Genomic DNA, 19415 nt, shown 5'->3' with positions numbered 1-19415 from the left:
GGTCATACCCTGCACCTGTCCTTAGGCCTAAGCACAGAGGACATTACAACCCAGCCACAACTTTGGACAATTACCTCATTATGGCAGTTGACCTTCCATAGCCTGGGCAACAAATAAAAATGACCCTATTCAACCAGACACTTATGGATTCCAACAAATTCCAATACCTGCTAAAGGACAACAGCTCCCCAACCACAGGGCAAGGAGTCCAGGACTGAACTGTTACCATTCTACACTGGCCTCCAAACAGCCCCTTCCATCCCCATTGCCTACACAAAATGGGGATGTGTTGCAGGGTAACCAAAAAAACAAGAGGTGTGGAAACTCAAGTGCCCGTGGTGGGAAAACAAAGGCTGACTCAGACATGATGAAACAATGAACCCAACCAAAAGCCTACCTGCATTCCCAGAGTTCAGCATAGGAACTTATCAAGTAGTTCTGGACACCCCCTAAAGGAGTTCCAAGGAAAGACCCATGAATCCAATCCTTGCCCTTCCTGGCTTGTGAATGGGTCATGCACACCTGATTCAGAGGAGAAATCTTCTGTTCCTCCTTCAAACATACAATAGTCTGACCAACAAAGAAACCCAACCTGGAGATTTCAGCCCTAGCCATCTACTGCCCAGTGGCAAAACTCCCATTCCCAAGCAAGCTCAGAGAAACGAGCGAGACCAACTACAAGCTCATCTAACTTAAGACCGCATTCTAGACCAGCACAATCTGGATTCGGGCCAGGACATGGAACTAAAACAGCTTTAGAGAGCATTAGTGCCACTTTCAGTCAATAGATACAGGACAGACATCCATTCTCATTGGCCTCTCTGCAGCATTCAATGCAGCTGTCTTACTAGAGATGTGATGAGTCCAGGGTAATGCACTAAAGTGGCCTGAGTCCTTTCTGGAGGGATGCACCCAAAGAGTAGTGATGGAAACTACACCTGCACCACTAGAACCCTTGCTTGCAGGGTTGTACAAAGATGGTCCTTTTCAATATCAACACGCAACTAACAGATGAACTGTAAGATCATATGGACTCAAGTACAGCAAGATGCAGATGACAGCTCTACCTATCCTTCAGCACAAACACCACAAGACAGCCCAGTGCTTGGATGAGGCCAACTCATGGATGAAGCTGAACCTGGGTAAAACAAAACAGGTGGTGCTAGTGGTCAGAGAAAACTATTGAGTTCACAACCATGGTGTAGATTGCAAGTTCCCATTTACAATGGGTCAGTTCAGTATGTAACCTAGGATTGCATTTGGATTCTTTTGGACACGGTTTCACATTGCAATAGCCACAAGTAATGCTTTTATCATCATCTCCAGTTGGCCAGGAGACTGTCCCATGGTGGTGAAGACCTGGCCTCAGTCATTCATGACTGTCATCTCTCAGCTGGACTACAGCAATACACCATACTTGGGCATGAAAAAACCTTCGACACTTTGTAAACTCTGGCTAGTATAAGACACTGCAGCTCATCACCTCACAACACAAGCTACTGTGAGCATATCACATCTGTCCTTCACTCTAAGTGGATTCAAAATTTTATGGGAAGCCAAGTTGTAGGTCTGTTCCACCCCCACCATACCACACCCTGCACTGCCCCAATGAGCATCCCACATCTAGATCCCCAAACAGCTGAACCCATACCCCCACCCAACCAGCACCTTGACACCCCCTGTGCAGCATCCCATTGTCCCTGCACCCTGAACCTTCCCAACAAGCCTGTGCCTCCAGATCCCCACACTGAGCTGCCCACACCCAGAACCCTCTCACCCCACACTAGGATCCTGCTGAGCTGAGCCTGTCCCATACCTGGTGTGGAGGGGCAGGCCCTTGTGCTGCATCAAGGTTGGGTGCAGTCTCACTGCTGAGTTGGGCGGGGGGGGGGGGGGGGGGGGGAGGGAAGGAAAGGGGAGGCAGGACCAGCTACAGGGTGCTCCCCATTGCCATGCTGAAGCCTCTACATTTTATTTGACAAATAAAATTTGCAGAATTTTAAAATACCGTGCAGAGATTTTTTTTGGTGCAGATTTCCCTCAGGAGTACACAACAGAATTCAAGGGAAAAAAAATCTGCACAGGAGACAAACCTTCTCCATGGGTGATGAGACAGTAGAATGAAGTCTCCCAGGAACTGAGGGCCATAAACCCTCACCACCTTCTACTCTAAGTGCAAGGTGCAGTTATCTACTATAAGCACACTGCAACAGGTTTCACACACAAAAACCCAACAACTTACAAGACACTTCACCACATATGCTTTGAGTGAAATCTTTCCAGCTGCACACCTATGATGGAGCTATTAAAACATAAGGGAAGCTGTCAAACAAGTGACTCTCGCCATTCAGAGCTTGCTTACCAACTGCTTGGTCACGCTTTCTGATTCACTGAAGTATGGTGGATCCACTATGTATCAGGAGGAAAAAGTTGCTGGACATAGTGTAAGCATTAGAAGAACCAACTCTGATTCATCAAGTTTCACCTGGAAGTTTACTTGGTATATGGCAACTGAGTCTAGATTCAATATTAAAAATTTATAAAAGCTTACACTTTCAATATGTGGAGGACAGTTGCTGCCTGTTGCCTCAACAGGAATGTCATCGTATTTCTCAAAGTTAATGCCTGTATTGCCTCCGGAGAAGAGCTCTCTGAAAGCAGAAGAAGATCGAAGAAATCAGTATTCCACTAGTTAACCTAGATTTGATTGGCATGCTGATACCTAAATGGAGTTACATTACTCACTGTTCCAGACGATCACTTGGTGGAAGTGGTTTTGACCAGTCATCTTCATCTGACTTTTCAGACCAGCGACTATTTCCACCACGGTCAAATCTGCCAAAGCCACCCCTATCACCACGACTGCCAATGCCATCATAGTCACCGCCTCTTCCACGGTCCTCAAATCTAAATACAGCAAAAAACCTAGTTAGAAATCTAGCTCAACAAGGGTGGTTGTCTGACATGGAAACTGAGGCCCATTACGTTTAACTGCATATTAATTCCACACAGTAGGTAGAATAAGGTAGTGCGATTCCAGATTTGGAATATAAAATTCAACAAAACAGGGCCCTGCCCATTGAGCTGGTGTATATTACATATACCCTTTGTTTGGTAAAAGTTAGTGACTGATATTTTTTGGGGAAACCTTAATAGTGCTGCTTCATACATTAACTGTTCAACTGTTTGTAAACAAGAGCATGGATAGCCTAATAATCAAAATAGGAAGCTAATTATAGGAGTTAAGAATTTTTTTAAAATACTGTTACTTAAGAAGCAAGTTGAGAGAAACTGAGAGTTTACCTGAGGAATGGCAATTCAGAATTCTCCCTTTACCTGAGTTTGAATTACAGGTTTTAGTGGACACCTGTTCTAGAAAGGTGAGAGTTTTGTACAATGGGGAGGCACAATAAGCAATGTTAATTCATTGAATGTACTTTATAGTAAAAAAATTCACAACTGGCAAGTTTAACTTGCTCCTACATTTTATTCCTCACACAAATAGAAATTTTCCAAACTGAAGTACACATGGCCCTTTGTCATGTCAATACGTGCATTATACAGGCAAGCTCCCTCTTTGTAAAATGGGCTTTGGATAAAAGGTAGGAAAAAAAAAGTCCTTACCTGGGTTGCATTTAGTTTTAGGTCTGGTAAACCACGTTTGAGAAAATTCAGGATACGGGACTAACGAGTCGAAAAAGGTCACTCTCACCACACTTGTGCATACAAACATGAGGTGTTTAGAACTGACCAAATAAAGGGAGAGAACCTGCAAGAGTCTTGCCCAATTGTTTTATTAAATTCACTCAGATTGTTCTCAGCTACACTTTTAAAGAGAAAAAAATGAGAACATTCTAACTTCAATTGTGTCATTTTACATTAATCACTTCCTCCCGATAACTAGTAAGTGTTCATCAATGATGCAAGCATCCTATTGCCATTTCCACAGAAGTGGCAAATCACTACAACTCAAATATCATTAGCTAGTCCAAAGACTCAAGCCAATTCACTCAGTATTTCTCAACCTTTGTGCTGGCAACCCCCTGCCTCAAGCTTGGGGCTTCAGCTGCCCTGCAGCGTAGGGCTCCAAGAATCCGCTGCCTCATGGGGCTGAAACCATGCACTTTAGTTTTGTGGTGCCCTAGGCAATTGCCCTGCTTCTTACCTGCTAATGCCAGCCCTGCTTACAACCCCTAGGTTGAGAAACACTGCTTTAAAGTTATTTACAACCCTGCCTACCCTGAAAGGCTAGTTTTCCAAGCAGGGTTCTCATTCTGCTGCCCCAAATTAATAAGTAGCCCTGTTTCCATGTCATATTGAGACCTGAAGCTAGAGTGTGGCAAGATCACAGTTGTACCATAAAACTGGTATTAGTGCAGATGTAAAAAAAAAAAAAAAAAGTTTTGCACTGCATGGAGCAAGAAGATACTAACCTGCCTCCTCTTGACCCATTCCCACGTTCACTGAAGAAGCTTGATTTTCCACCACGGTCACTCCGAGCACCAAAGCTGCTGTATGCATCCTTGTCTCTACCAGAATTCCACCCACTGTCAAATCCTAGACATGGAAAAGAAAAGGCTTACTTTTCTAGTCATAAAAAGTCAGTACGTCTCTGTTCAGGGTAAGAAGCCAATTTCAACACGCAAGAGACTCCTTTCAATCTAAAGCCACCATGAAGGTGCACATGGGTTAGGAGCTAGCCAAAAAGAAAACATCGGAGTGTATTCTCCCCACCCCCACACTTTAGTGATTTAGCACAGGAGAGAGATTTCAGACACATGGCTCGCTATACTCATGTAATTAGAGGATATTGGAAAGTTGTACAGTATTAACAAAATGACAGGTCAAGCAAGAGATTCACATTTTGGAGTCCAACTATGCAGTTATTTAAATCTACACTACACAACTTAAACACAATGACTTAGTACAGGGATAGTGAAAGTATGGCTTGTGAGCCACATACAGCTCTTAGTGTTGAAGTGTAGCTTGGAGCCGCCGCCCCCCCCCACAAATTCTCCACCTACCAGATGGAGGGTGGGCAGGGAGAAGGGAAGCTTGGGACCTCTGCCTTACAGCAGGGTGGTGGGGTTGGGACTTCTGTCCAATAGGGAGGGGGTCTTGGAGTTTCAGCCCCATGGAGTGCACCTGCCAAGGCTTGGGGCTGTAACAGGAGCAGAGCTGAAGCCCTGAGCCCTGTCAGGTGCACCCCAGCTCTTGAATTCTGAGACTGTTGTATGTGGCTTGGAGTATCAGTAAGTGTGGCTACCCGACTTAGTATAAAATAGTCTCAGTATGCTGTGCTCATAACATCAGTACCTGAATTGTTGCAGTTTAAAAAAGCCCCAATGGAAAGCAAACTGAGCTCTAATTTACTAGTCTAATCATATTCTGGGAAGGAATGTCCACAGGTACTTAATGAAGCCACTCTTCACCACTCCCCAGCCATAGTATCTCATTCCTTACAGTTCCACTGTACTGCAAATAATAAGACACCCATGACTGGCTCAATCGCTATGTTATCATACATTGTTAACAAAAACTGGAACTACTAGCAAACTGCTACCCTTGAAAAGTCTAGCTTTGGAGTTGGGGAATCAAGCAGATCCCCCCCCTCCCCCCCCCTTCTTGTGCATAAGTCTGAGTTCCAACCTCCCTTGGCTGCTGAAAACAAAATTTCTCCAACCCCTACAAGAAAAGCAGGCAAAACTCCCCAGTCCCCACCCAAAAGTGAAGGGGTCAGTATGTCTGTGTAAAATGATATCTTTGCATCCAGAAGTTTTGAAATTGTGACCTGTAGGATCTACTTTGAATGAGCCTTCTGACCTTCAAGAGCAGGAAAATCAGACTACAGACTGTCCCTATCTTTTTTTGGCTACCTGTTTTGAGACAAGAAATAAATACTACGTCAAACAACTCCCCTTTCCTGTAAAGACACCAGGAGGGTTAAGAGTGAAATATCTAATATGAGACCACAAATGCTAAAGACAGATTTGCAGATGTATGGAGTCATGAAGAACAAAGTTAAAGTTTTGTGATAGTTGTAAGTAATTCAGAGAGACTAAAAGCACTGACACATTGGTTTTGATTTGGGAATAGTTCTACGACCATATTTGCATTTTGGTCAGGCAACCTGCAGTTTAACATCTCAAAAACCTTTATTAGCAAGACAGTTTAATGACTAGAAAAGGCACCCCTTACACACAAGCAACAGTATGCTGTCATTTTGTGGGTGCTTTCCAGGGACAAAGTTAAGAATCTGAGATTTTGATTACTCCACTTGAGCTAGAACACTGGTTTGTAGTTATGGCACTGGACTGGGAACAAGGAAATCAGTTTAATTCCTTGTTTAAGTACAGACTTCCTGCATGACCCTGGGCAAGTCACTTTGGTAGCATTTCTCTCCTTTTAGACTGTAAACTGCAGCAAACTCCCACCTCTTGTATTCTCCATTTACAGTGTAAACTCTTCAAATCAGACCTTCTATCCATGTATAATGTAGCAGCAGCAAACAATGGCATCCCAATCTCAATTAAGGCCTGTAAGCCCTACTGCTTGTATCCTGGTAGGTGAAGACAAGCAGATCAGCACTAAACCAGAATTTCATAAGCCACAAGCATTCATGTGAGATCTGTCTCAAATGCTACAAACTTAAAGGGAACTGAAACTTTCAGCAGTGAAACTATTCTAAAGTTATGGCAGAGTAGTTCTCATCAGGTCTCCTGCAATTTGGTGTGGAGTGCAATTGGCTGAAAGGTGACAGTTTAATAATCCCCTCGCCCACCTCTGTCATCATGTCCAGATCCTCCTCTAGATCCAAACCCATTGCGATCACGATCATAGCCATTCATCCGGCTGTCTCGGTCATAGCCATTCATATAGGCATTACCTCCGCGACCAGAGTCCCAGTTGGGGGAATCTTTGGCAGAGAATAAAAAGTGAAACAATTAAAGGAAAAATGTCACTCATGCCAGTGAGCAGTTTGCAAGCTCCATAGCACTAATCCAGAGGTGGTGTGTAATCTTTACTGCCAGAATGCAAAAAGCTGCAGCAATACAGAATCCTTCCAAAGACAGGGGATCCTTTTAGGTTGCTATCCTTAATTGGGGTCACAGGCCACCTATTGGGAAGGATCCATAGCAAGAACAGTTTCTAGTTTACAAAAACTTGTTCACAAATTGTTAACTCTTATTGAGGAGATTCCAAACTCAGCCAAAATCAAGTCTGAGTTTGTTCAAAAGGCTTCTCTGAAAGCTAGTTTAGTGAGATAGGTCAGAATGTTAGTGACCTGGAGCAAACATCAAGACTATCCTGTGCACTATGGTTATTGTCATACTTAAGTTGGAGCCTGCTGCAAGAACTCTGGGTTCTTGAGAATAGCTCCAGTACTTCATATGAAGATAATTGAAAAATAGTAATTGAAGGAGATTTAAGATTCTCCCCTCCAACTTTATGTGCTCCTTAGTTAACAGGTTAGAATAAAGGAAGCCTGACGGCTTGGTTTAAGAGTCAGGAAAGCCAGATTTTAGTATGTTACACAGGATGAACTCCTAAGAATTTTGGATTATTATGTAGTATACTGTGTCACATAAGCGAAGCTGGTTAGTCAGACAAGTCTTACTAGCAAGGCACTATTGGAAGACAGCTCACAGTAAGAATGGTTTTGAGAAAGGGGAATAAATGTGGTTAGCAATGAATCAACGACTGGGTCCAGAGAGTTAACAGCTACATTAATGGAGAGGTCTCAATTGTTAAGATTTCACTGGTGCAGAAAGAAACAGATCCTAGGAGGTGAAGATTTTGATATCCTCATTTCCGATATGGAATGATGCAGCAAGACATGGGCATAGTGAATTAGTTTCAGCAAGGTTTAGACCCAGTCTCACTACACAAAGCTGTGCCAGTTTTAAAAGTCAGTCCAGCTTTCAATTGAAATAGCACAGCTTTGTTTCAACCAGGCCTTAGTAAAGAGATATGCAGCCACTCAAAGACAAACATCTATACCAAGGCAGTCAATGTCATACTAGCTAGAGAAAATAGTATTCAGAGAGAGTCTTCACTCTGAGTGAATTGTAATCTTAAACTTGTGAAGGCAAGCAGAACAGATTACAAGTTTAAGGAATGAGCTGTGCAGTTAACGTGCAAGAACTAGGAGACAGTATTTTAAATGGTGAACTACACTAGTGATGAAAGAACATGGCAAGCAAGATGCAGGATTTTACCTAGTGTCATTTATACCCATGCAAGTGTCCAAGTTAGACGGTACACACTTTCCTCCACATTAGGAAGTGCAACTCAAATAAGCCAGTGGAAGTCAATTTTAACTTTGAGTCTCATTATGCATGATGGCTTTCATCAGTTTCCAAATACAGAGAAGTCTCAAACCTTGGTGCAAATAGAACTGCAATGTTAGAAATAAGAGTCTGATGGGAGTTGACTTACTCTGCAAGTGTTTGTTGAGTCCTTGGCTTTATAACTATTTACAGGCAATCTTTGCCAAAGTCATTTTACAAGGCTTTCCCAGTAATGGAATGGCAACCTTTCATCTCCCAAATTACTACTAGACCCCATTGCCTCAGACACCAGTTCTAGAGAAAGCCATGCTAAATGTTGTACTATGGTATAGTAGACAAAGGCTTAGGGGGAAAAACAACAATTTAAAAAACCCATCAAACATGCTTTTAAACCTACTCTTCATCCATCCGTGGTGATTAAATGCAGAATGGTGCTGACTTAGGATAGTTGTCCTTTTAGCCAAATTAGCTAAGGATAAAAGTCTACAAGGGTGCCATTTCTTACCAGTGTAGCCCCACTGTACTCATGAAAAGCAAGAACTCATCTATATGCATGTCTTTCTTCTGCTTTAGAATTGGTATAAAGGTTACCATTAATTACAGCCCATGAACAATAGCCAGCATCAAAATGCTTTGTTTTGGAAGCTTGCTTGGATACCAGATACATGTATATTCTTAATATGTCACTTTAAGGTAGTTAAATATATCTTAGGTCCGTAGAAGCTGTTAAAAGTGTTACATAAAAACATTTTAAGCCAGGCAGCAGATAGTATACATGTATATCCAAAACAGCTGAAATGCTGTCAGCAAGGACATGGTTACCAATTTATTTAAAATGAAAAAAAAAAAAAGCAAATTCAAATATCACTTGTTAGTTCGTTAAGTCACTGCTGTATGGCCAGTTCCAATTCATGCTATAGAATAGCATAGTTATACATCATTGCACTGATGATATTGACTTACAGCTTCTTGGTAGTGGCCCTGAATTGGAATGGTGGTTTTTCATGTAGTTACAGATATTTCCTGTCGTAAAGAGAGCCATGAAAACTCCAGGGATATAGCAGAGTCAAAACCAAAAGGCTTAAAGAAAGCTTAAGACACAGAATGTATTCTATTATTTCTCCAATCAAGCATAGTTCCATCAACCTGATGATCAAAGAGGCATTACAGAGAACCTAAACGTACAGAGATAAATTTTAACTGCCTGGTATGGCTACAAAAGAAAGGGGGAAAGACAGATTTCCCTAGAGGACAGACAAAATTCCACAAGTTAAAGGCTTTTGTTTTCTCCCATGCATGCCACAGACAGTGGCTGGCACATTCATGAGTCAGCTGAACAGTATAGCATCTCATTTCATCCAGTAAGATTGAACAGTGATTTAGCCAGTTAGTGATATGTAAACCCTATTAAAGAGCAATGGTAGAAATCTTTCTTTAAGTAGTATTATCTTGGGCCAGCAAGCATTTGAATCACTTCCACTTCAGAATTACTTGAACACTCCGCCTACTCCACCAGAGAAGAATTTGGTAGCAAGATGGTCTCCGTAGGCAGTTCAGAAGAGGATTTTAAGGATGTACCCACATTAGAAATAAGGCAAATGCAGAAGTAGCTCTCTTCTACCCCACAACATGGCCTTGGATCCACAGCACCAGGACTTTCCAATCAGTAACTGCATCCTGAAGATTAGAAGCTATGTATTTTTTGTAACAATCTTGGAAGCAGGCTAGAGCATTTTCTGCCATCTGTAGTAAGGTGAAGTAGTGGCATCCCCATAATCTCAGGGCTATGCCATGGGTAAGTTTGGAAAGTTGTGGGCTAAAGGGAAAAAAAAATCTCATGTCCATAAGCAATGACAATGGGATTTAGAATGAGTTACCATGCATAGAAGGGGAAGTATCAGCAGTACTTTGGCTCCACCTTCCTGTAGCTGAGCAGTCAGGGAGGTTTGGGACTTCAGTCTACTAGGTCTGGCCCATCCTATTACTTATCAATTCATTATTTATATGCAGTATTTTCAATTTAAACATGAATTGACAATTTTCTTTACCAGACCACTCTTCAGCCCCAAAGGCTCTACACATTCCAGCATATTCAACTGATAAACAGGCTGACTTGGTGCTGCTTTAGGCAATGCCTACCTAGGGAAAAGGTGTAATTTAATGTTAAGGTAAAGGTTAGTCATAGTATGGGGGGGTATGCTTCAACAGCCACAAACCTGGGGATTAGCAAGTGCTCTGCTCAACAGTTTTAACCTTGAATTTTAGAAGTGCTTGCAAGCAGAATAAGTCCGTTTATGGTTTGTGCTAAATGGCTCCAGGAGTACTAGGCTGAAAGGTCAAATTAATTTCCATTTCAGTATCTCCAAAAATCAATTGGTGCCATTATCCCAGGAATACTAGTACTTCAGACTACCTAATGTTGAGAAGTGAATTAATACAGGGATCTCCAGAGTTCACTAGGTTATCAGAAGTTGCTAAGTCAAGTAGCATTCAAGATGCTTTGTATTTGTTTTAACTAGTCAAGATTTGACAATAAAAATCTATTTTAAGTCATACTCTTGTAATTAATGAATAACAGAATACAGAGTTTATGGGATGGATTACTGTTGTGGTTTTGCTAAATTTAGCACGATACCAGATTCGAGCTAGTCAGTCTTCTTTCCACTAGCAAGTTGCAGGAAGTAATGTGACACAGCTGATTGCCAGGTTCTGTAGTTTTAGTTGCCCAATTCTAACTATTAGGCCAGCGGTCAGCAACCTTTCAGAAGTGGTGTGCCGAGTCTTCATTTATTCACTCTAATTTAAGGTTTCACATGCCAGTAATACATTTTAATGTTTTAGAAGGTCTTTCTATAAGTCTAAATATATAACTAAACTACTGTTGTATGTAAAGTAAATAAGGTTTTTAAAATGTTTAAAAAGCTTTAATTAAATTAAAATGCAGAGACCCCTGGGCAGTTGAGTGCCACTGAAAATCCCCTCGCGTGCCACCTTTGGCACACGTGCCATAGGTTGCCTACCCCTGTATTAATCCATTGTCAGAAATTATGCCCGTGCCATTTTTGCTCTACCTGTTCAAGTGGATATCATGTCCACACTCTACTGCAGTGGAGTGCAAATACCACTCATTGAGCTGTTTGAAGGACTTACCTCTTTCAGACTCACTAAGATAGAAAAGAAAAATGGAAGAAGGCAGGATTCCCCTCCTATGTATTACACTGACAGGGATACAATTTCTATGCTTCCTCCCAAACTGTGAACTATCCATAAATAGGTAAAGATTAGACAGCTTCATTTTATCTGATGCCTCACAATTTTATTGTACCGTAAGCAGCCCTCTTCATAAGCCATACATAAACCACAGTTTATCATATATTCCATGTTTCCCTATGGCAGCAGGAAACAGGTGTGTGGTTTTGGACCATAGGAAAAACAACAAGGGTATACCACGGATACTGCACTGCTGCTATTACCCATGGGTTTGTTTTTAAAAAAAAAAGACATTACACAGAATCTTAACTGAAGTGTACCAGAACCATTTTTACTACTCATGCCAGCCAGCAACAGTATGTACGGAATCAAGAAGTGCCTCCTATCCACAGGAAAATGGATCCCGACTATATACTTCCTCAGAAGCGACAGCAGGAGTGAAGTTAAACTAATTTTGGCAGATATCACACTGCACTTGAGCTATCCCCACACTAGCACCAATGAGGGATTAGAACCAAAACTGCTGACCCCAGATCACTACAGCAAAACAATCATTTGTAAGACTAAGAGTCCATCTTGCTTCAACATGGTCCATTTGTTTATGACCTACGCAACTTGGAAGCTGATGTAGTCTCAGGCTCCCATTTCACAAGTAGCTTGGTAGACATCCTGTGCAGTATAATCAAGTGACTGTTCAACTACAACAAAGATCAAATTTAGTGTTTAAGCTAATGATGCAGCCAATGAAAGCCAAGGACTTGTATGACTATGTAAAGAACAATCTAGCAGTATACATAGTCATTTACACTATGAAGAGTAGTGTAAAAATATCTTACTACTGAGATGAGCGTTCAATCATGATTGGATACTTGCAGTTGTTCTTTGCTGTATATTAGCATTAATTAATGCCACCACATTAACAAAAACACATACCCTGTTTTGAAGGTTCTCTATTCCGTAAATGAGGAGGAATGTATCGACCTTCTAAAAAAAGGAAAAAAGAAAAAATAGTTAGTTTTGTTCAAGAACCACATACAAATGTGTAGCAGCAACATCTGTTAAAACTGGTCTTCTCCACCAAAAGGGTCTTTATCCTGAGAAAAATCTGGTTCAACTACCTGCCTTAGTCAGGGGACTCTTCATACAACCACACCATCCCAATTAAAGCCCATAGAACCTGCCTGAATTCTAGAGGCTTCAAAAGCAGCCCAAGACAATGCAGTTATGACAGGCATTGTGCTGTACACTGTTTCACAAGAATGTATTTGCCAACCCCTTCTATTCAACACAAATGTAATAGTGCTATGTGGCTTTATGGCTTCATAGCAGAGAATTGGCTGGTTCTCCAGTTTTCCTTGGTCAGTGGAGTTTGGCAGCATTTTGGCTAGCTAGATTTGACCCAACCCTCTCCTCTGACTTTCGACTTCTGAGACTAAGGGTAGAACTCCGTTTTAGCATGTTGACACTTCAGGAAGCATTGGCCTTACATAATACCATTTTAGAGGACTTTCCCTAGTAAGTCCATTGAAATGCTTCTTGCTGGCCTCCCCAATAGGGACCTTTCAGAAAGGACATCTTGTTGCATCTCTCTAGAGAAGACTGTTTATTTGGTGGGCTTGAGTATAGTATAGGAAGATGTTCTCTCTCTATAGTACTCTACTACTTGAGCATCATCAGTCTCATACAGATGCTGTCAGGAGATGTTGATGTCTCTAGATATCCAGAGACAACCCCACCCCCACCCCTTTCAGAGTACTACTAGAAGCAAAATGATTGCTCCTTTGCTCCCAATTCACTACGTCAGCAGAAGAGAACACCAAGCTACCCTTGCTTCATAAATATGAAATCCATTCAGTCTAAAGGAAGATTCCCTACTGACACCACCCATATCAGGGCCTCAATCCTGTGGTGCAGTTAAAGAGCCTCCCAGAAATGCAATTAATTCCATGTGCCAGAAATTGCAATTCATGTCTTCAAAGCATCACTTAACTGACAAAGTGGAAGTAGACTGGCATCCCAGAACCACTATGAGAAGATGCCTATGCAAGACAAGTAACAGCCCCAGTAGGCAACTAAATTTGAGAGTTGAAGGGCCCCTCATGCAGCTTAGCTTCTAACTAAATGCCTGCTTCAAAGACTTATCCAGTGGTGAAGACCAGAACAACTAGTCTCAACCTTGGAGACCAGCTTCTGTCAAGTTAAATCCTTAAGGATCTGAATAGGTTTTGCCTTTAAACAGAGAAGTATTAACCCATGCTACTCATTGATTCAGTGCATCCCTTTTCCCCACCAAAACAGTCAACCCCTTTGATTTCCCTCCTTACATTAAGTCACTTAAAATAAAAGCCCAGAAATAGGTTGTTTTTTAAAGCTGTACATAACAACCAACAGCTATTTTTCTACCTATGTATCTGGGTATAGCCAAAAGAGAATATGTACATTTTTAAATTATATACTTACTTGCTGTGCTTCCACCACTCTGAGAGTCTGAGGAATTCAGGTCTAGACCAGCAAACTACCAAAAAAAAAAAAAAACACACAAACCATTCCTGTAGTTTATATTAACACATTGCCATCAATTCATATCATGGCATTAAGAATTAGATTACTAATGAAACTTGGGTTGCTATTTGGAGCACTGGAGAGATTCATAAGAACAAATAAGCTTCTAATGTACAGGAAGAACAATTGTAGAAGAGTTGAGAATGATCTTTGGTCCTATTCTACTTCCACAGCGCAGGGAAAATTCACTTTTTGAATGCCTTTATACTCACAAATGAAAAGTGCACCACATGCAATGGCTGCTTGGTAACCAGAACTTAGCTCCCAGCACTTGCAATTCAACAATTAAGATTATCAAACCAAAAACTGCCATCATTTCCCTCTTATGCTACTAAATTTTCTTTAGGACCATGGGAACACTTTAGAAAGCATCCTTGCAGCGTTTTCTACAATGAATATCAAAGTTCCAAACACACAATTTTAAAAAAACCATGGTTGTGCCAGAAGTGGAAAGAGCACAGAACAGTTTTAAGGCACAATAAATAAAGTTTGATTTTTGTGTAATCATATAAGATGGCTGTCTTCCTGTCACTAAACTAAACAGTATGGGGGTAAGGAGCCACTGCTTTAGTAACACTTGCAAAGTAACTATATGGCATTCAATCTAGGCCTTAAGAACTAGAAAAAGGTTGGTTTAGAATTTTATTTTAAGTTTTCTTTTACAATAGAAAATACTAAATTGAAAGATTAAAATATATTCAGTGGGTATACAAGCTTTTGATACAGGTACATTACTATGTGTTAATGTATTAATCTGCCTGTATTCGTAGCTTTGTTTTCATCTATATTAACACAGGCAAAAAAAATCTTGCTATTACAAGACAAGCTGTGATTTGCCAATAGTTGTCACAAATCGAGATTCAACGTGGAGTGGGGTTAGGTAGCCTACTAGTTGCACAAACCAACTACCATTTATAAAAAAAATTCAGAGTAAATCTAACTCCTGGAAAAGCTGAAGTACATTTAAGCCTGCTTACAAGAATGTCTACAAGTGTTCGCTGAAACCACGATTGTGTAAGATGACAATTTTTTTTATGTAAGTGGAGATGGCATGCTGCCAAAAGCCAAGTGGAAGAAACCTTCCATATGCACACTGTTCTTGATGTCACTCTATGTAACTTGCATAAGGGGGGAATGTTTCCATTTAGGTAACAGATGCCCAACTCCCACTTCAAAATAAAATTTGCTAATTTTTTTCCAATCCTATGCAAACGAAGTACACAACATATGGGCTGTTAGTTTCAGAGGTATGGTGTTTACACTTGCTGCCCACTGACACCACTGCTGTGACAAGCAAGCGTCACTCCAAATTCTGGGGACAGGATCGGGGGAGAAGGTAACCCAGCGCAGAGATTTCTCCGATTTGGAGTTTCAACTGTATCCTTAACACGGCCTGCCATTTTAACCTAAGGCTTATGGACGGGGCGGAGTCGGGAACCGCTGCAGCCGCTGTCCTGGCTTTTCCTCTCGAAGTAGGACAGACAGCCGGTCCGGGCTCCGAGGAAACACGTGACCAGTTGCCGGATTAGCCGGGAGGCTGCTCCCTGCAGTATCTGAAATCCCTGCCTGCAGCGCTTGCTGCACCGCCGCAATGAGATGGCTGCCGCAATGGCAAATGCCGGGAGGAGGGGAGCGGGTTCCCCGTCACAGCGCCGCCCAGCGAGGGCCAGACTCGGGAAACGAGCGAGCGCGCAGCGCGAAAAAGCAAGGCCAGTCCAAGCAGCTCCCCGGGCTACTTGCCCCGCTTCCTTTCCGCGCTCCCAAAGCGCTGCTGAGGCACGTGGCCAGAGTCACTACCCGACCCCGCGGCACGAGTACATTAGACCTGCGGGCCCCTAGCGACTCCGGGCTTACCCCCCCCCCCCCCGTTAGATGCGGCCACCAGAGGCTCCGCCCGCGGGGGGAGGGGAGGAGGCGGCAGCGCGAAGCCGGGTCCGCCCGTGACACTCGCCGGCAACGTCTCAGATACGTCCTGGCTCAGCTGCGTCACTGGGGCCCAGGCAGGAGCGGGCGCGAGAACAAAGAAACCCCCCCCCCCCGCCCCCAGTCCCGGAGCGCGCGAGACAAAGGCCCGGCCCAGCCCGCCGCCTGCCTCCGTCACTCGCACAATGGCCGCCATTGTCGCCCCCCCCCGCCCGCCCGCCGTTCCCCGCAGCCGCCGCCAGGGGTGCCGGCCTCACACAAAAGCCGGGCTTGGGGCCTGCTCGCCAGGCCGCAGCGACACGCGCAGCCCGGTGGCCGGGAGAAACCTCGATCCCTCGCCCCGGCCCCGCGATCGAGACCACCGCGGCGATTAATCGCAACAATTAAGTGCGCAAGAAGCCGGCGGGGGGAGGGGGGGGCTAAGCAAGAAAAAATATCGCGACGTCATCATCAAAGATTGAGGCCGAGTTCGTAGGTTTCAGGATAATCGTGACTCGATGCTACTGCTCCCTCCTCCGCCCCCATCGTCGCTTATCTCGCGGCCCCGGCGGTCCCTCACCTGCTGGTCTAGACTGAGGGCATTTTCCACCGCCACATGACTCATAACGAGCGATCGTCTCGGGAGGTCGCGCTCCGCGTCTAGAGAGTCAGATTCGCCGGGTCTCGAACTCGCTGCTGCTGCCGCTTGTTCACCTCGAATCGTTTCGCCTCTCTAACTGAAACCCCCCCGGCTCGGCCCGCCCCTTATATACCCCCGCCCCCTCCCTGCCAGCGTGCTGACTTCAGCACGCAAACTACGCCCCCTTTCGGCTCGCTCCCTTCCCCCGCCCCTGCAGCAAGGATCCCGCGAGAGAACCGGCAGCTCTCGATTAAGGGAGGGGAGGAATCCAGAACTATCGCGATATCTCTGCAGGCTCGTCCCCTCGGTTTTCGATGGAGGAGGCTTCGGAGACGTCGCGCGAGATCTCCTACCATGGGCTTCTATGACCCCAAGCGGAGCCGCTCGGCTTTCCTGGAGGATACCGCGAGATCACCTCCTTAGCTGTCCCCTCACACCCACCCCCGGATTCCAGGAGAAAAGACTCCCGAAGTATCGCGAGATATTTTCGCTTTCCCCGCCTCCCCCCTCGACTCAGAGCTCGCGACAGCGCGCAGTCAGCCCTTCTCTCGCGCGGTTACGGAACGTTCTCTCCAGAAGGGACCCGAATCTAGGTCACGTGGGCGGCCCGGCGCGGGCCAGCCGCCATGTTATGAGCTTCGCCGGCGCTGCTGCGCAGGGTCTAATGGAGGCGCGGCCCGGCCCGGCCCAGGCTCGAGCGCTGCGAGCCGCGGTTGGGTGCGGGGCAGAAACTGCTCGTGTAACCGGGGCGCGGCGTGACCCGCCCGGCCCGAGTGTGACCTAGAGCCGGAGCCCGGGCAACGGGGGGAGATGACCCCCCCGCGCGGGCTAATGCCCCGTGGTAGCTGCCCACGCCGGCCTGTCCCTGCCGCCCCCAGTGTCGCTGTTTCTTCCCGCTCTGGAAGATCCAGCCTTGCCCCCGCCAGCTGGGGGGATCCGGGCAGCCGCCTCTGCTCCGGCCTTGGCTGCGGCGCCCTGCCTCGTTGCTGCTGCCATGGTCTGCCCGGCACATGGCCCTGAACCTGGCAGCTCTTGTTGCCTCCATCTCCCCCTTTAGCGTCCCGCAGCGGCTACACCTCCAGGCGCGCCTACCCCAGCCAGCCTGTGCCGGCTGGGACCAAGTTGGAGGGCCTACACAGAAATGCACCAGCTTGTCTTTTGAGACACCCGCTCTACCCATCAGATCTCTTATTTCGCAGCAATGTCCGCTGCGAGTTTTGGTTTGGCAGTGATGGTAGCCTTGTCTCACCTCTGCTTCTGCCATAAACACTGTTCTCATGGTTCCCATCAAAATCCATAAAGTCACCCACTACCTTAATCTCAAGATTCAGCTGTGCTGTAATGTCTGTGGCATATTGCTAGCCAGTGTTGGCTAGACAGGCAGGCAACTAGCTCTTGTTTATTATGCAAGAGCATGATTGTGTGCAGAAAGTGCAGTAACAGTAAAACAAACATGTTTCATCCACCTGCTGTATCCACAAACCTTGAATTCTGGTCCTGTAGATATTAGTAATGTCAGTCACTTGAGTAGTCCCATCAAGGTCAATGAGACTACTCAACTTGTAGGTCAGAGCCCTCAGCTGTAAATTATCTGGGCCAGGAATTGAACTTTTACTACATATTTGTATAGGACTTAACACAACTGGGCACTGATCATGGCCTCTAGGGCACAGATTCACAAAAGGCCATAGGCACTTAAGTCCAAAAGTTTGGCACTACCAAATTCCTCAAAAGCTGCTCAGCTGCTGCTTAACATCCCTTGGCCCCTAGCTTTTTGCCATAGAGAAGAGATTCTCATACTGGGTGGCACGGAATGTATGGGGGGGGGGACACAGGAGAAGCTTTAGCAGAGGGAAATTGCACACATTCAGAGCTAGGTGGCTGGAGAGCAGTGGCTGCTGGTTGGGCACCCAGCTCTGAAGGTAGCACCACCCCTAGCAACAGCAGAGAAATAAAGGTGGGATGGGATTGCCACCCTTACTTCTGCACTGTTGCTGGCAGCAGTGGTGCCTTCAAAGCTGGACACCTGGCCAGCAGCCACCACTCCCTGCTCTGCCTTTAGAGCTGGGTACCAAGGGAGGCAACTGTTGGCTAGGTGTCGCAGGGGGAAAGGCATAATCTAGTACAGACACAAAGAAAGGGGGGGGGGTGATTAAATAAGTTTGAGAACCACTGTCTTTGAGGTCCCATGGCACGTACAATACTGCTGGGGATGTGTGAAACACCTATCTCACACTTAAGCCCCAGCAAGCACCTCAAGCCCAGTGAAGATAGCTATTACCCTACCCATCTTGCCTGCAGGACCTGATCTGGTAAGTGAGCTCTGAGCACATGTACTGGATCATCGGACCATATAAGACTCCAGAGGAGTTGGTGCCTCCCTTGTAACCTTTTGTCTAGTTAGTGGTTATAGCTCTCACCTGAGGTATCAGCGATCTTGGTTCAAATCCCCTCTCTGCCTGATGGGCAAAAAGGATTTGAGCCGGGGTCTCTGACCTCTTGAGAAGTGTCCTAACCATCACTGTGGAACAGCTTCAACAGGAGAGACTGAAAAAGACACGCTCCCATCAGAATATCTTATAGCCTATGGTTCGGACACTCCCAAGAGGTGGGACTGGAAGTCCCCTCTTCAGATCCTTTCATCCCAGTAAGCAGGGGGAAAAATGAAGCTGGGTCTCCTCCATCCCAAGTGAGTGCTCTAACTTGACCTGGGTACTTTCACAATGTAGATACACCCTTAGCTTGGGGGTGGGGGAGGCACATACACCCACATCACCCATTTCACAGTGGTTCTTCCTCTACAAACACAG

General features: G+C 44.9%; 1 protein-coding gene across 4 annotated transcripts in view; it reads right to left on the bottom strand.

Moving 5' to 3' along the window:
- Positions 1-16719, bottom strand: part of DDX3X (DEAD-box helicase 3 X-linked) — a 35846-nt gene extending 19127 nt beyond the window's left edge. For 2 of the 4 annotated variants that reach the window (XM_073358666.2, XM_073358675.2), the window contains exons 1-7: positions 16546-16719; positions 13962-14016; positions 12435-12485; positions 6782-6916; positions 4434-4557; positions 2746-2907; positions 2552-2651 (exon numbers count right to left, since the gene is read on the bottom strand). In XM_073358666.2, coding sequence (XP_073214767.1) covers positions 2552-2651; positions 2746-2907; positions 4434-4557; positions 6782-6916; positions 12435-12485; positions 13962-14016; positions 16546-16590 — 672 coding nt within the window. In that variant the 5' untranslated portion in view covers positions 16591-16719. The remainder of the gene's footprint in view (positions 1-2551; positions 2652-2745; positions 2908-4433; positions 4558-6781; positions 6917-12434; positions 12486-13961; positions 14017-16545) is intronic. The other 2 variants (XM_073358685.2, XM_073358693.2) reach the window with 1 other exon arrangement.
- Positions 16720-19415: the final 2696 nt, after the last annotated feature.

The sequence above is a fragment of the Lepidochelys kempii genome, chromosome 1 (genome assembly GCF_965140285.1).
Source record: "Lepidochelys kempii isolate rLepKem1 chromosome 1, rLepKem1.hap1, whole genome shotgun sequence".
NCBI lineage: Eukaryota > Metazoa > Chordata > Testudines > Cheloniidae > Lepidochelys > Lepidochelys kempii.
The sequence above is the reverse complement of the archived record's forward strand: the minus strand, read 5'-3'. Positions and strand labels throughout refer to the sequence as shown.